The sequence below is a fragment of the Strigops habroptila genome, chromosome 6 (assembly GCF_004027225.2).
Source record: "Strigops habroptila isolate Jane chromosome 6, bStrHab1.2.pri, whole genome shotgun sequence".
NCBI classification, from domain to species: domain Eukaryota; kingdom Metazoa; phylum Chordata; class Aves; order Psittaciformes; family Psittacidae; genus Strigops; species Strigops habroptila.
In genome coordinates this window covers 56,655,936-56,669,294 of record NC_044282.2, presented here as the reverse complement: position 1 = coordinate 56,669,294, position 13,359 = coordinate 56,655,936, and the positions used below count along the sequence as shown (strand labels likewise).

The 13,359-nt window shown below is 44.3% G+C and overlaps 1 protein-coding gene across 1 annotated transcript in view; it reads right to left on the bottom strand.

Annotated features, from left to right (window-relative positions):
- The window catches only part of PTCHD4 (patched domain containing 4), a 90,973-nt gene extending 78,664 nt beyond the window's left edge, over positions 1 to 12,309 (bottom strand). The window contains exon 1 of the mRNA XM_030490676.1: positions 11,531 to 12,309. Within this exon, the coding sequence (XP_030346536.1) occupies positions 11,531 to 11,956 (426 nt within the window). The 5' untranslated portion in view covers positions 11,957 to 12,309. The remainder of the gene's footprint in view (positions 1 to 11,530) is intronic.
- Between the last annotated feature and the right edge of the window lie 1,050 nt (positions 12,310 to 13,359).

Below are 13,359 nucleotides of genomic sequence, written 5' to 3'. Positions count from 1 at the left end.
ATTTCGTTCTGGAAAGATAACAGAAGGACCAACGCAAAACTATAGTCTATCAAGGCTTCAATGATTATCACAGCCTCCAAAGCACTGTTCGAACTCAACGTATGGAGCTGCCTTTGACCTGCAGAACTTGACCTGCAAGAAGGCTAAGGATGAAGGACAACACCAAGTAGTGAAATGTCCGTACTTGCAAAGCAGTGTCAGAGTCAGAAGTAAAACCAAGTGCCCTTTCTGTGGGGGTTGCAAAATCCCAACTTTAACATCAACTTTTCTTTGACTTTGGTCATATCATTTAAGCACTGCATCTTCAATTTGACATTCACAAAACTCAGCTAATAGGAATCTGTCTCTAGGGATGACACTAGACTGCCCTTTGAGGACCAGAATGTAACCAAAACTCTTCAGAAAATTGTTTTGTTTTCTGTTCAGGTTTCTAACTGCTCAGGTGCTGTCTGTGTAAATTCTCTGACTCAGCTGCTGCTACATGTCCTCTTTGCTTAATATTATCTGTGAATTTCATTCCTGTGCAATTCAATTCCACTTCCCAATAATTAATAGAGATTTTAGATGAGACCAGACCTAACACAAATTCTCCAGACACCCTGCAAGATATCTCCCATAAACTTGTTACGTTATCATTTATCATGGTTCTTCGTTTACAATCTTTCAGCCAGTTTCCAGCCCACAGGACTGATTTCCAATCCAATCCAATCTGAATTAATTTTTCTATTAGGATTTCCTCATAATCCTGCATAGGCCAAGGAATGGGTTTAGATTGCCTTATAAACCTTTTATGTCTTTGACCTCTTGGTGTTACATGGAAGAGGCATGAGATGATTGCCCATAAAACTCCAACATCTCTCTGACTGAATTTCTCCAGCAGCACCAGAGCACTCCTTCATGATGGGAAAATCAACGTAAGGGAAAGAAGGATCTGAGGCAGAGCAGAATATGAACTCTTGAATATGTGGTCCTGCACCAAAATCACCATCCCACACCCCAATCTGCTCCTTCACAGAACAGCATCTGAGATGTTGCCCTTTCTGTCCACTGTATCCTCAATGAAGTGGCTACAGGAAAACCCAGTTCAAATGGTTTAAGGGTGCAGTAGACTTTCTCTGAGTTTCATTGTGGGCTATTCTCTGTCCTGGTTACCTTTTATTTAGCTGCTCTAAAGGAAGTCATAAAAGTCCTATTCTGTCTTATTTTCCTTGTCATTTTTGCTGCTTCAAAGAGTAATTGGGTTTTCCACAAGAAAAGTATCAGAAGCATTCCTAAAGGAGCTTTGTTCTGATCTGTTAAGTAGTGACATTACCTGTCAGGTCATTACCTGCTTTAAACTTTCCTTTCAAGGTGAATATTCTGATGAAAAGACCACTGAACATAAGCAATTACAGTATTTAGCATTTATATAACACAAATTTCCCTTCAATGATGTCTCCCCTTTCTCCCATCTCCAAAATCTTATACTAGAGGCAAGAAGATTGTAAAAGTTTTAAGGATACCAGCTTTATTCTTTTAGGAGAAAAAAATACCTTTTCTTTAAAACTGAATTTTTCTCAAAACCAAAACATTAAATGATTTATGAGAACAGTGGAGCTCTTAGCTTGTCAAGCTTATGAAATTTATGCTAGGGTATATACCTAAAGCCTAATACTTGTGCTAATTCGAAGCCTGGGGAAAGAAAGGACTGGACAGACGTTTGTAAATGTTCAGAAATGTTCACGTTTCTTTGCTGCTGTGCCAACTTTCTATGCAATTTACAGCAATAACTCTGTTGTGCATCCACTGGGTGACCAGTGGTTTTTATGTGTGGATGGAAAATCTATTATAGACAGGAAAATTAATGCTACTTTACTTAACAAAAAAAACCCAACAAACCACAAACCTTGGTAAAGCATTTATTACCATACTGTCTCTCCTGAAGAAGTTTGTCATCTGATTCCAAAAGTCTATGTGGTGCAATCTCTTTTGGGGGATGTTTTGTACTGATTTGTGAATAAAAACTCATTCAGTAGGACAGGAGTCAAAAACCTCCTTACTCTTTACCTCAAACTAGTCTCTGATTCTATGATTCTAACACGAGCAAACTGTAGCATGGATTTTCAGGAGGAAAATACATATGAATATTTCTATGTTGCATCTGCTCAGTACTGAATTTGTTACTGTATTTTTTTAATGAATCAAAATCTGCTCTAAGAAACTATCCTGGAAAATGGTTAGGAAAAGAGTGATTTATATTTAAGTCACAGGTCCCATCACACAAAAGATTGCATTGCATACTGAAGTACTGCTAACAGCATCTTTCTTTTTAATGAACTGCAAATTGGTCTACAGACTAAACCTGCTTGGAAAACTGGAAGAAAGGATCATTTTGTCCGTTAACACTTGGCCCATTGTCTCCAATGAAAAATGGTATTAACAACAGCCAGATTACCATGTGGGGGGATACATTTATGTCCACAGCAAGTGGGCTGTGTCCTCAGCCATGCAGGATCCTGCCAGGCAGAGTTGGTGGGGTGACTTCATTTCTCTGTGATTTTCAGAGTGATGTCTCCTTCCCCAAAGTTTGAACATGGGAAAATATTTCCTTTCCAAGTAACTTTTGGTTTTCTCCTTTATTTTCTAACCTAAAGTATAATGTAAGAGCAAAATATTTTGCAAATAATTTTGAAATAATACTTTGAAAGAAATATTATTTCAAATAAATTCAAAATTCAAAACATTCAATTAAAAAAAATTGAAGAATTTTGTTAAGAACATACCAAAATGAAACCGCCCTTCTCTTTTTTATCTCCAAGACAAAATTAAGGGCAAAGTAGACATTGTTTCACAGATGCTTTTGATTTCAAGAGTACTGTAACTCCTTATAGAAAAAGATTCAGCTGAAATTTTATGGGTGGTACTACATGCAGCATAGGTAAGTGCATGCCTTAGCACAGGTAATATGTGATTTAGCACAGAAGCAGCAAAACGTTCCATGGCCACTTTGGGCTCGTAGCACCCTTTATGAAGCAGTTGATATGTGAAAAAATACACTATGTATGTGGTAAGAAAAACACCTCCCCATCAGACTGACAACACTTGTGTGATGCTGGTGGAAACAACTATGCAAGGTGTAAGAAAAGCAAAACCCTGTCTTACACAAGGGCAACTTTTCTGTCTTGCTTAGGTACCTAACTTGGGCACACTTAGGTGCCCACTGAACCAGTCCTATAGGTGCTATTTATGTTCCCTATATATTGTGGGAGGATACACATTAGGTGTTCAGGACCCCCTGTGGAGATATTCAGTGCCACCTCCCAGGTTTCCCACCAACTGCACAAGGAAATTAGTTGTGGTAGACTGGCCCATTATGAGTTTGATCTTTAATCCCAACTGTGTGCCCTACATAGCTGGGCTGCAATAAACTTAAATTCTCTGCAATGTGCTTTGCTTTCAAAGGCAGGGGATAGGTAGGCAGGACTGCCCTTTGCCTTCTCAGACGAGCAGGCTGTAGGATTTGTGCAATTGGTATTTTTTAAAGAAGAATTATTCTGGCAGACACCAAAACGTTTGCCATCATACATATTCAGGAAACATTATACACCTCTGGTGCAGACTGACTTTTTCTGTCTTAGTTGTAGGTCATTAACAGACCAAAACTTTTCTGCATTAGCCAGGTAGTGACATGCCAGTCTCACAAGTCATGATCCCCCCCTGCAGCTCCCTGGCTGTGACAGCAGCAAGAGTAGGTTGGAGGAGGGCACGTTTGGTGCCAAAACATAAAACCAGGGAGAAAAGCTGATCTGGACAACTCACGGCTGTGGGAGGGTTGCCCAATGTCTCATCAGGCAGCTGCTGGGTATGCAGAACTGTCATAGCGCAGGGATTGCCCACCACCGTGTGAGCAGGGTTAAGGACTCAAAAATGCTTCAACAGAATTTCTGTGTCTTACTAGAGCTGCCCACCAATAAATTATTCCCAGCTTGTCTTTGATTTGTAATTCTTTTTAGCTGGAAATCCTTCCTCTGCCACCAGATCACACTTGCTAGTGTCATCAAAGATCTCCAAGCACTTCACTCAAAGCTCCTGTTCCCAAATGGCCTAACCAGTGTAAGAGTGAGGCTAATCCACACCCAGTGAATCCCTGGCAATATGTGCCACCGCATGTGATCATCTCTGCAGTGCTCAGATGCCCTGTCACCCCTCACTCCCTTTGTAGGATGCTTCACAGCCCCACTACCAAGAACTTCCTTTACTATCTATTCTCTGCATGGGAATCTTGCACATTGGTAGGTAGGAAAACAGAGAACAGGGCTAATACAGTGAGCAACAGAGGTATAAAACATATTACAGCTTTCCTTTTCTGCCTCACGTTGTCTTTCCCTTTCTTTTCCATCACACCCAGCACCCGCTTTCCTACATTATTGAAGACTTTGTTTCATCCATATTTAAAGCTGCTTTTCAGCTCAAGTCCCAGCCATGCACAGCATGTCTCACTGTTTGCACTAGGAGTGTGCAAGATCTGGGGGCTGCATAAATTAAAAGCTTTCTGTAGAAATGCAAGATCATGATTTTGCCAACTCAATTCACCCCTCTTGGAAAACCAATCAGCAGGTTTCTTCACCGTAAATTCTGTGATATCAACTGTGCAGAGCTCTGCGTAGGGATATTCTATGTTTTAATGACTTAAAAGGTTTAATGCAAGTTTTATTCTTAGCTTACTATTTTCAAATGGCACAACCTCACCTACATCATCGTTTAAGAAAGATATGTATGTAATATGCATACTGCATATACATAAAGGACATTACATAATTTTTGACATATTTATTAATCTAATTTTGTCCTTATAAAGTTCCTCCCACTTCTACCACAGAATATATATTTTATCCGTTAATGTTGGTTAAGGATCTCCTCTCTTTTTCTCTTCTCTCTTCTTCTCTCCTCTCTTCTGCCTAAAAGCATCTTTCTCTGGCTGATAGTATAGCACATATTTTCTAAGGCTCATCATTCTCTTGCCTTGCTAGCATGCAGTATCTGAATTTGTTTTAATTTTTGTTACAGATAGCAAGATTACCCAGCAGTTGTAAATCCAGAGAGAGAAGTTCAGAGCCCTCCAACAGCTCACACAGCCAGTACAGTGAGGGGCTCCAAAGGCAGTTTGAAAACTCATAGGTATGGCTGAGATTAGAAAATGCTAGCACAGAAACACTTCCACACATTAACTGAATATTTAGTAAAGGAAATCAGGTGGGATTTTTTCTGTCCACAGAAGAGTAGCTATTGTAGGAAAGTTGCGAAGTGCTGCTGGACTTACTGCCTTTGGCAAGTGGTTGACATCCATCCCAGATCCACAGTGATGAGGAGTCATTACTAACTGAAGGGGCTAGCAATTGCATCTTGCTTTTCTCTCTATCCAACCAACCTTCCATTTGCTTCTTTATTGTTACATCATGGCAAGGTCTCCAGAAGGCCTGGCACAGCAAAAAAGGCCATGTCCTCCAGCAAGTGCTGAGAAAACTAAAAAGTTGAAGAGCTGGGAGGGAAAGGCATGAAACGGCTGACCAAGGTCATCTGGGAGATCAGTGGAGAATATTTTCTTTGAAGTCTTTGACATGGTCACTGCTCTCAACTGCTAGATGGGAAGGAATGAGCCTCACATACAAGGAACCTGCTGTCTACAACCTGGTGGTGTGAAGGTGGAATTTACCGCAGAGACTAATAAGGAAATATAAGTTCATAACTGAAGAATGGCAATGCAAAAAGAGCACCTTAAACCCCACCCTTGCTTTGATGAGTTTCTGCTGTCTTTCTGTTGTTTGTTTATGTTGGGATAACTAGTTCTGGTACAGGTTAACCTGGTTTTGTGTCCCTGGCACAGTCAGGGCTCATAGTCTATCCTTTTTAGGCAAGAGGGTCATCTTAACACTTGGTCTATCAGAGATAAGAAAGAGAACTTTCCAAATGTACTAAGCAGAGGAAAGAGTGGAGAATTTTTCTGAAAAATTCAAAGAGACACTTCACTTCTTGCCCACGTGGAGCTGGCAGGCTGTCTGATCATATCCTCAAGAGCTGATAGCTGCAGGGACTTCTCCTAGCAAGGTCACAGCTAACCTACCACAGACACCAGCTCCACCAGCCCCTCCAGGCCCTTTCTTGTCCTGCAGGACAGTACAGAAACACAGTTGGAAGAACAAGAGGATCTTTTTTTCTTTTTATTCTTTTTTTGCCAAATAAGTTTCCCAACCTGTGAGCCAGAAGAGGCTATTTGCCTTCAAATATTTTCCACTTGCTTTCATTCTACTGAGCAGCTACTCCAAGCTCAGCCTGCCCAAGTCTGTCTTGATACGAAAGACAGAGATGAAAACTACCTGCAGCCTCCAGCCCTTCCTCTTCTGATCTTCTCTCGGCTCATGTTTTATTATTTTGCTTTGATTTAGCAGCTTTTGTCTGACACAGAGCACTTCACAGGATCCTGAGCCACAAGTTGGATTGGGACAGGTGGTACCACAAAAGGGTACAGAGTCATATCGCCTTCAAGGAAACATCTGGTCCTTGAAGCCAGAGTAATCTTATACTTGAACCAACTTTACTGAAGGAATGATCAGTTTGTAGATAATTTTGATACTCAGATGCCTACCGTGATATAAGTGGGCTCTGCTTTTATATCCTCTCTGTCCCATGGGGGTGGCCCAATCCTCACAGCCATCTAGGGAGGGATTAATCTTAGAGCAGTGGGAAAGAATCTCCATGAAAAAAAATGGAGAAAGATTCATTTAAAAGTACAGCTGTTAGCGTGAGAAAAACTGAGAATCTGGCCATTAGCATATCTGTAACTACAGGCTTCAAAATGCTAAGTGAATGCAAGTAACTTTTCTACTTAAGAAAGAATTCAATATCCAGCTGATGTGTTTATCACAAATGTGGTAATAGAGATGTCTGTTTTATTGGCTGCTGTTTAGACAAGTGTTCATAAATGACTGATAATTAATTGAAGGCAGTATTACAAAACCAAATCTGTTTACAAAGTTTTCTTTTAACCAGCAGTCGTCATATTTGTTCTGATCTCAGAAAGATAAATTATAAGTTAAGTTATTATCCTTTCTCAGACAAACTAGCAAATAAACATGAAAAGAAACAGTAAAAGGGTGAAATACCTGAAAAAAGTGTTTTCATGCTCATTTTTTTTTCCTCTGGGTAAGGGCTGTATTCAGAAATCATTTTCAATCTTTGTAGTGATTTCTTTTTTTTCTTTTTTCCTAACAAGGACAGCAAATTTGCTGGGGTTATTGGCAAATCAGGGTCAAAACCCAATCTCCTTCCTCATATCAGATAGTGCACAAGAAATAATAGCCACGTAATCAATAATTCTGTCTATACCAACAAATAACACATGCCTCAGACCATACTCCAGCCCTGGGGGCAGGGGTACAACATCTTCAAGCAGATGCACACTGTTATTCCCAGAACGCAGTAGATATACTCTGCAATGGACCCTTTCCCATGCTATCTCCCAAGCCATGCCCAGGCACAGTCCTGGAAGACTTAATTGACAAAAATGATGCTGGAATTTGTCAAAACTTGCAATTTCACAGTTTGGTGACTGGTGGTTGGTGCTTAGTGTAGACTTGCCCAGACTGTGTTTTTAGGGCACAATAGACCTCAAACACATGAATACTGTTTTTGTGGCCTGGGCTGAGGAAAGCACAAGCAATCTTGCTCCAGAACCTATCTCAAAAGTCTTCATCAAGACTTCATACATCCAGCTTTGTTTTCCTGCTCCGCCACGGTCTATCTGCATGACCTTGGGCAAGTCACTCTTCTGGCTGGGCTGCAGACTGCAGCGTAGCATAGCAATAACTGTGAAAAGGCTAGACAGTCGCCAAAGCAGTGGGAGCAGGCATTTTCCTACAGCCTGGTTCACCTGGCCTTTCAGAAGAGTAAACTAACTTACAACGACCCCTTTGTTGCCAGAGTGGATTTTAAACTCACCTCAGACATCTGAAACCACACTGCAGTCTGCACTCTGGATGTAAGTGCAATGTCTCTGCTCCTCTGGTAAGTGGAGAGACCAAGACTTCCTGACTTACAGAGGGGCAGTGAAGGCAGATGTAGTCGAGTCTATAACCTCTTCCAACACTACAGCAAGTAACAATTAAACAATCATTACCCTTCACAGATAGGTTTTCTCAGAAAAAGCCAAGCAGTCTCATTGGGATTTGCAGCCCAACATCAGCTGTTTCAAAACCAGAGCGTTTTGCTGAAGCCTGCTTGTATGGCTCCCATGAAGTTCCCATGAGAGATCTGGCAAGAGCTCACCCACAGCCAGCCTTCAGCCAGCCACACCTGAGAGAATCCAACTAATTTGGCTTCCAGCAGGAGATGAGAAGAGACACAAAGTGAGTGTTCCTCACAAAGCTTGAGGGAAAGAAAAAAACTACAAGATGTTTTTGCAGCTCCCAGATGGAGTAGGAGAGGGGTTGGAACAGCTCAGCGTTGTTGTGATTCCCAAACCAGTACAGGTTTACAGTTGACCCATGTCAGCTGCAGACTAAGCACATCTGGGACATTTTCACAGTTTGTAAACCCACCATGCTGTTCTTAGAAGAATTTTGTTAAATCTGAGGCCATTATTAACAGAATAAGGCAGAGCAAAACCTACCAGCATTAACAAACCAACGTGTCCTTTAGGAAAGTGAGGCAACCTAGAAGACCTTGGTGGGTCCTTATGGTGCTGGAACATTTAGCTGAGGAAGCTCTCAAGTACATGATGGGTGAGTGTGATGAACTCCAATCCACGCTGAATAAGGGCAGGCAGATTTGGCCCTCTTTTTTGCATACCCATGAGGTGTAACCACAACCACTCCTTCATGTCACAACTCAGGCAAAAAGAAATCCTCATAGCTACAGCCACGGAGGTTGTTTCCCTTTGCTGAACATCCAGAGACTGCTCTAGCCTAGTGCCTGCAGCATCCAAGATATTTCTTGTTAAAGGCATCTAGACACCCCAAAAGAAGCAACACAGGCCTGGGTTTTTACGGCCTTTGCTCAGAGGTGCAGAGAGAGGAAGGTCAGTAAATATCCTGTGAGCCTGGATTAAACCAAAATTTTGGCCATGGCTTGAAGGACAACAAGAGACGTTTGCCCACAGCTTCCTAGCCCTTCATAGTTGACCTAGTGAGTCAATCTATACAAAGTAGTAATTTATTCCCAGAAGCTGGAGCCAAAAAGACCAGAGGAGGTGAGTCTCTGAGGACATGCCATAGCTGAAGGCTAGCCCAGGCTCAGGGCTGACTGTGATCCCACAACAGAATCCTTACCATATCAGAAAAGAAAAATTGTGGCAAAGTGTGTTTCTCAGCAACACCAGGGGCTATCCCTATCTGCAGAAATGGGCCGTAATTGTTAACTTTTCTCTAAAGTGTGCTCACAGATTTTGGTGACTTTACCTCCCTTCACTGAGAAGTGGGTAGAAAGCTGCCTGCTCTGTCCAGCTTCAAACCTAGATACTTAAGGGCATTTATTCCTTCATCCAGAAGATGATACAAAACTACTTGCAGAATTGGAGGTGCCAGGCTAGTATTCAGCAGTGCTCAGTCAGATATCAATGCTTTGAGAAAACCTTTCTCTGTGTGAATTATCTACTGATCGCTTTTATTCCAACAAATCATGAATCTAGACCATGTTATTTTTTCCTTTCCTTTTATATTTAAAAAAGGAGGAGCTGTATGCGCTCTCCCAGTAACCCCACCCCCACCCCCCCCCCCACATTACAAGCGACCCCATCCTAGTTTTGTGAAGCTCAGTCAGGGTTTCTCTACACAAGAATATTAATCTGGATTGAGAGAGTAGAATGACTATTTCTGCAAAAAGCTGGTTTATAATGATGTTAGTCTAGATTATCAGTGTTGTCCACTGAACTGGCTTAATCTTGACTTTAAGAATAAGCAAAATGCAAAGAAAACACTTTAATTCTGCAATAACAGGGTTGTCTTCAGAGCGAGTTAAAAGATAAAATTTGTTCAGGTATATTTAATTCAAAATAACTTGTGTTTCTGAGCACTCCTTGCTCTCAGGACTTTCCCGCAGCAGCAAGGACACCTTTTCATTTCCACACACTCAACTCAAACAGCCACAACTCTGCACAAAGCAATTACTAAACTATCTAGAGCAACGGGACCAAATCCCAGCTGTCCCACCTGGCCCTTTTACTGAATTAAAAAGACCAGTAAAATCGATTTGTGTCTCTGCTTTAGCTTTTGGGGCAGGGACTGCCTTTACTTTTTTTCTTGGTATATGAACAGTAAGAAAAAAATGAAAACTTCAGGATCTAGCCAGTACTTTTAAGAGCACTACCTCCATCATGCCTGAGGATCTCTTTGAAAAAAAGGGGGGCAGGAGACCCTAAGAGCCTCTCTGGTCCAAGAAGGACTATATCTTCTTCACTGTGACCTGGGCTATGAGAAACTAGTGTGCTAAGGAGTTTGTTACACTCTGTTAAATAAATCCTGCCTCTGGTGCATGGTACACTGTAATTCATAGAAACTTCTTTCAGCAGTCACCTGCAAACTTTGCACCTTATTTGCTCATAGCAGGTTAGTCCCGGTGATCTGGATTGCTCCAGATGAAAGAGGAAGCAGATGGGTGCTTGTGTACCAGGGAAATATTCCTGAGATCATTTGTGCCAAATTATTTATTCTTTTAATTGTAAGGACTGAAACTTCTTTCACCTTTTACCTTGTTTTGCCTTTACTGGAAGCCTCTAGCTGATGGGCTCCATCCCAAAACTCCAGCCCATCCATCAGTGACTGGGTTAATTACTATCACACCAAGAGAAAAATTTCCTCCTCCCTTCCCCTTCTTTGCATGCAGGTAAAGAAAAGGAAGGCGGGACACCTGAAACCATTTCTGGACCAAGCCTCCTGCCGCTCCTATGGCACTCGCAGAGGCAGGGAGATACAGGAGCCCACTGTGCATTTGAGGAAAGCCTTTTCTGGCCACATTAAAGAGAAATTACCCCACCCCAACAGTGGGGCTAGAAAAGGTGATATCAAAGCCCCAGTTCTCACACACACACAGACCTCCTGTCCCCTTTCCCCGTCGTATTAACCCTTAAAGGCATTACAAGCTCTCCTGGTTCCGAGGTTGCTCTCCACTCCTTGCTTCTCCTGGATGGTTAGCGTACAGTCCCCCCTCCCTCCCTCCTCGGACAGAACAATAGCAAGGCACTGGTTTCAGCTGCTTCCCGAGGAAAGCCCAGATCACACAGATTTAGAGATAGAGAGATAGATATGATTATATTTCTCTTTGCTGTTTAGGACAAGAAATGAAGTGCTGCCTCTTTAATTGGCAAAAGCATGCAGTAAGAGCATACCTTTAATTTAGTGTTGGGATAGCTCACTTGCACCCTGGCTGTTGTCTTATTGGAGAGGGCAGCCTGCCTCAGATCCTCTAGCACTGAAATAATATCATCCAGCACGCATTTCTTATCCTGATTTCTCAACACACACAGATGGGAAAAAGTATAATTATAGCCTTTGTAGTTCACCTTCATTTCCAGCACGGCTCGGTGGATCTGCAGGATCACATCAGCCTGATGCAAAATATTGCCTCCGGGTTTGGAGAGGAGAATCACCCTGCCATACCTCCCCGGGGTGTGCAAGTCCGAATAGAGCTGGCTTTTGGATTGATCGAGGGAGAAAAGGCTGCTGGCTAAGCTCCTCTCGATCTTGGCCAGGCTGTGGCTGGGGGCTACCAGGCTCTCCAGGTCAGTGTCAGGCTGGAAGCGGTTGAGCAGGCTGAAGCCGAAGATGATGGTCAGGACTGCGGGCACAGTGAGGAAAAACACCGGATGCCTGCTCACGAATAAGCCCAGCTTGTAGAAAAACGACTGGAGCCCTCTGTGTATCACCTGCCGCAGCATCCTCCACCAGATCCAGCCTGCAGATGCTCCTGGCCGTCTTAGAAAGCACATGTGACATGTGTAGCTCCTTACCCCTTCCTGTCAGTTCCCCTTTCTCTCTCCCTCTCTCTCTATTACTCCTTTAAAAGACTGCAGCAAGTTGCAGCAAGACAGCCAAATATTGATCAATGGGGTGTGTGTGTGTGTGTGCCGGGGCTGGAAGGGACCGGGCAGAGGAGGGAGGAGGGTGAGGGGGGGCCCTTGCCTCTTTTTTAATCTTTCTCTTTTTTTTTTCCCCTCTCTCCACCCTCCCCCCCAGCCAACTAGCATCGTCCCCCCTCCCCGCCCGGGTGCCCCCCTTTCTCCGGCGAGGCTCGGGCGTTGCACCCGGAGCGCTGCCGGCTCTGCAGTGCCCGCTCCGCGCCCGCCGCCGCTCCGCGCAGCCCCGCGGCCGGCTCCGCTTCTCGGGGCGGTGCGGCTATCGCCGGCACCGCACCCCCCACCCCATCCCCCGCTGCAAAGCACCGCTGCTCTCTTTCTTCCCTACACACACACACACGCACGCACGGCATTTGCCGGGGCGGGAGGATGATGCTGCATTTCAACGTCCCCCAAAACCCCCCTCCCGCGCCCCTCCTTCGACCGGCCGCAGCAGTGGGGCCGCCCCGGGCGCTCCCGCTCCCCGTCGGCTGCCGGGGAGGGACGAAGGGATGAAGGGAGAGCTTCGCCCGGACACTTCGCCAAGCGCTTTCCCAAAGCGGCAGCATCCGCCGCGCCCCGGTCCCGCGGCTGCTGCATCCCCCCGCCGCACCCAGCCCTGCGCCTGTGGCTCCCGGGGTCACGCAGGCACCACCCCAGGCAAATCTCCCAGCCCAAACTGCCACGTCTCCCTTTCCCTTGTTTGCGGGCCGAGGTCGCAAAGGGGGATCTGCCCCCCTGCTCGTGCGAGTGACTCCGGGAGAGGCTTGGGGCAAGGGGAGGAAAGGAGAGTTAGCTGCTCCCTTCTGCCCGGCACCACTACCCCTCCGCCAGCAGCTCCCTGAGCAGTGGCCCGAGAGAGGCAGGACGGGGTTCCTGACACCCTTCAGCTGAAAAAGAGGTTTTCCAAGCAAAGACACCAGCAGACCATTACATAAGTGGAGAAAAATTCTGCAGCTCCCCGGACCAAAGGCAAGCAGCAGAGAAATGCATGCATTTGCAGTAGGAGAGCTGCCCACCAACTCTCCATGTAGCAAGCTATGCTCCTCCAGGAGCTTCTGCCAGGACTGCTTGGGACAGCAAATCCAGCCCTAGCAGACCTGACAGGCCCTTGCAGGCAAGGCAGGAGAAAAGACAGCCTTGCTTTGCAGGAGTTTTATACTTAACCCATGAGCTTAAATTGCAAACACATAATTATAGAACAAAACCCCCAAGAATGCAGATCTCTGCTCAGTGTCTCCCCTTCCACCAAATTCCTGCTGTATTTTAGTTAGTTT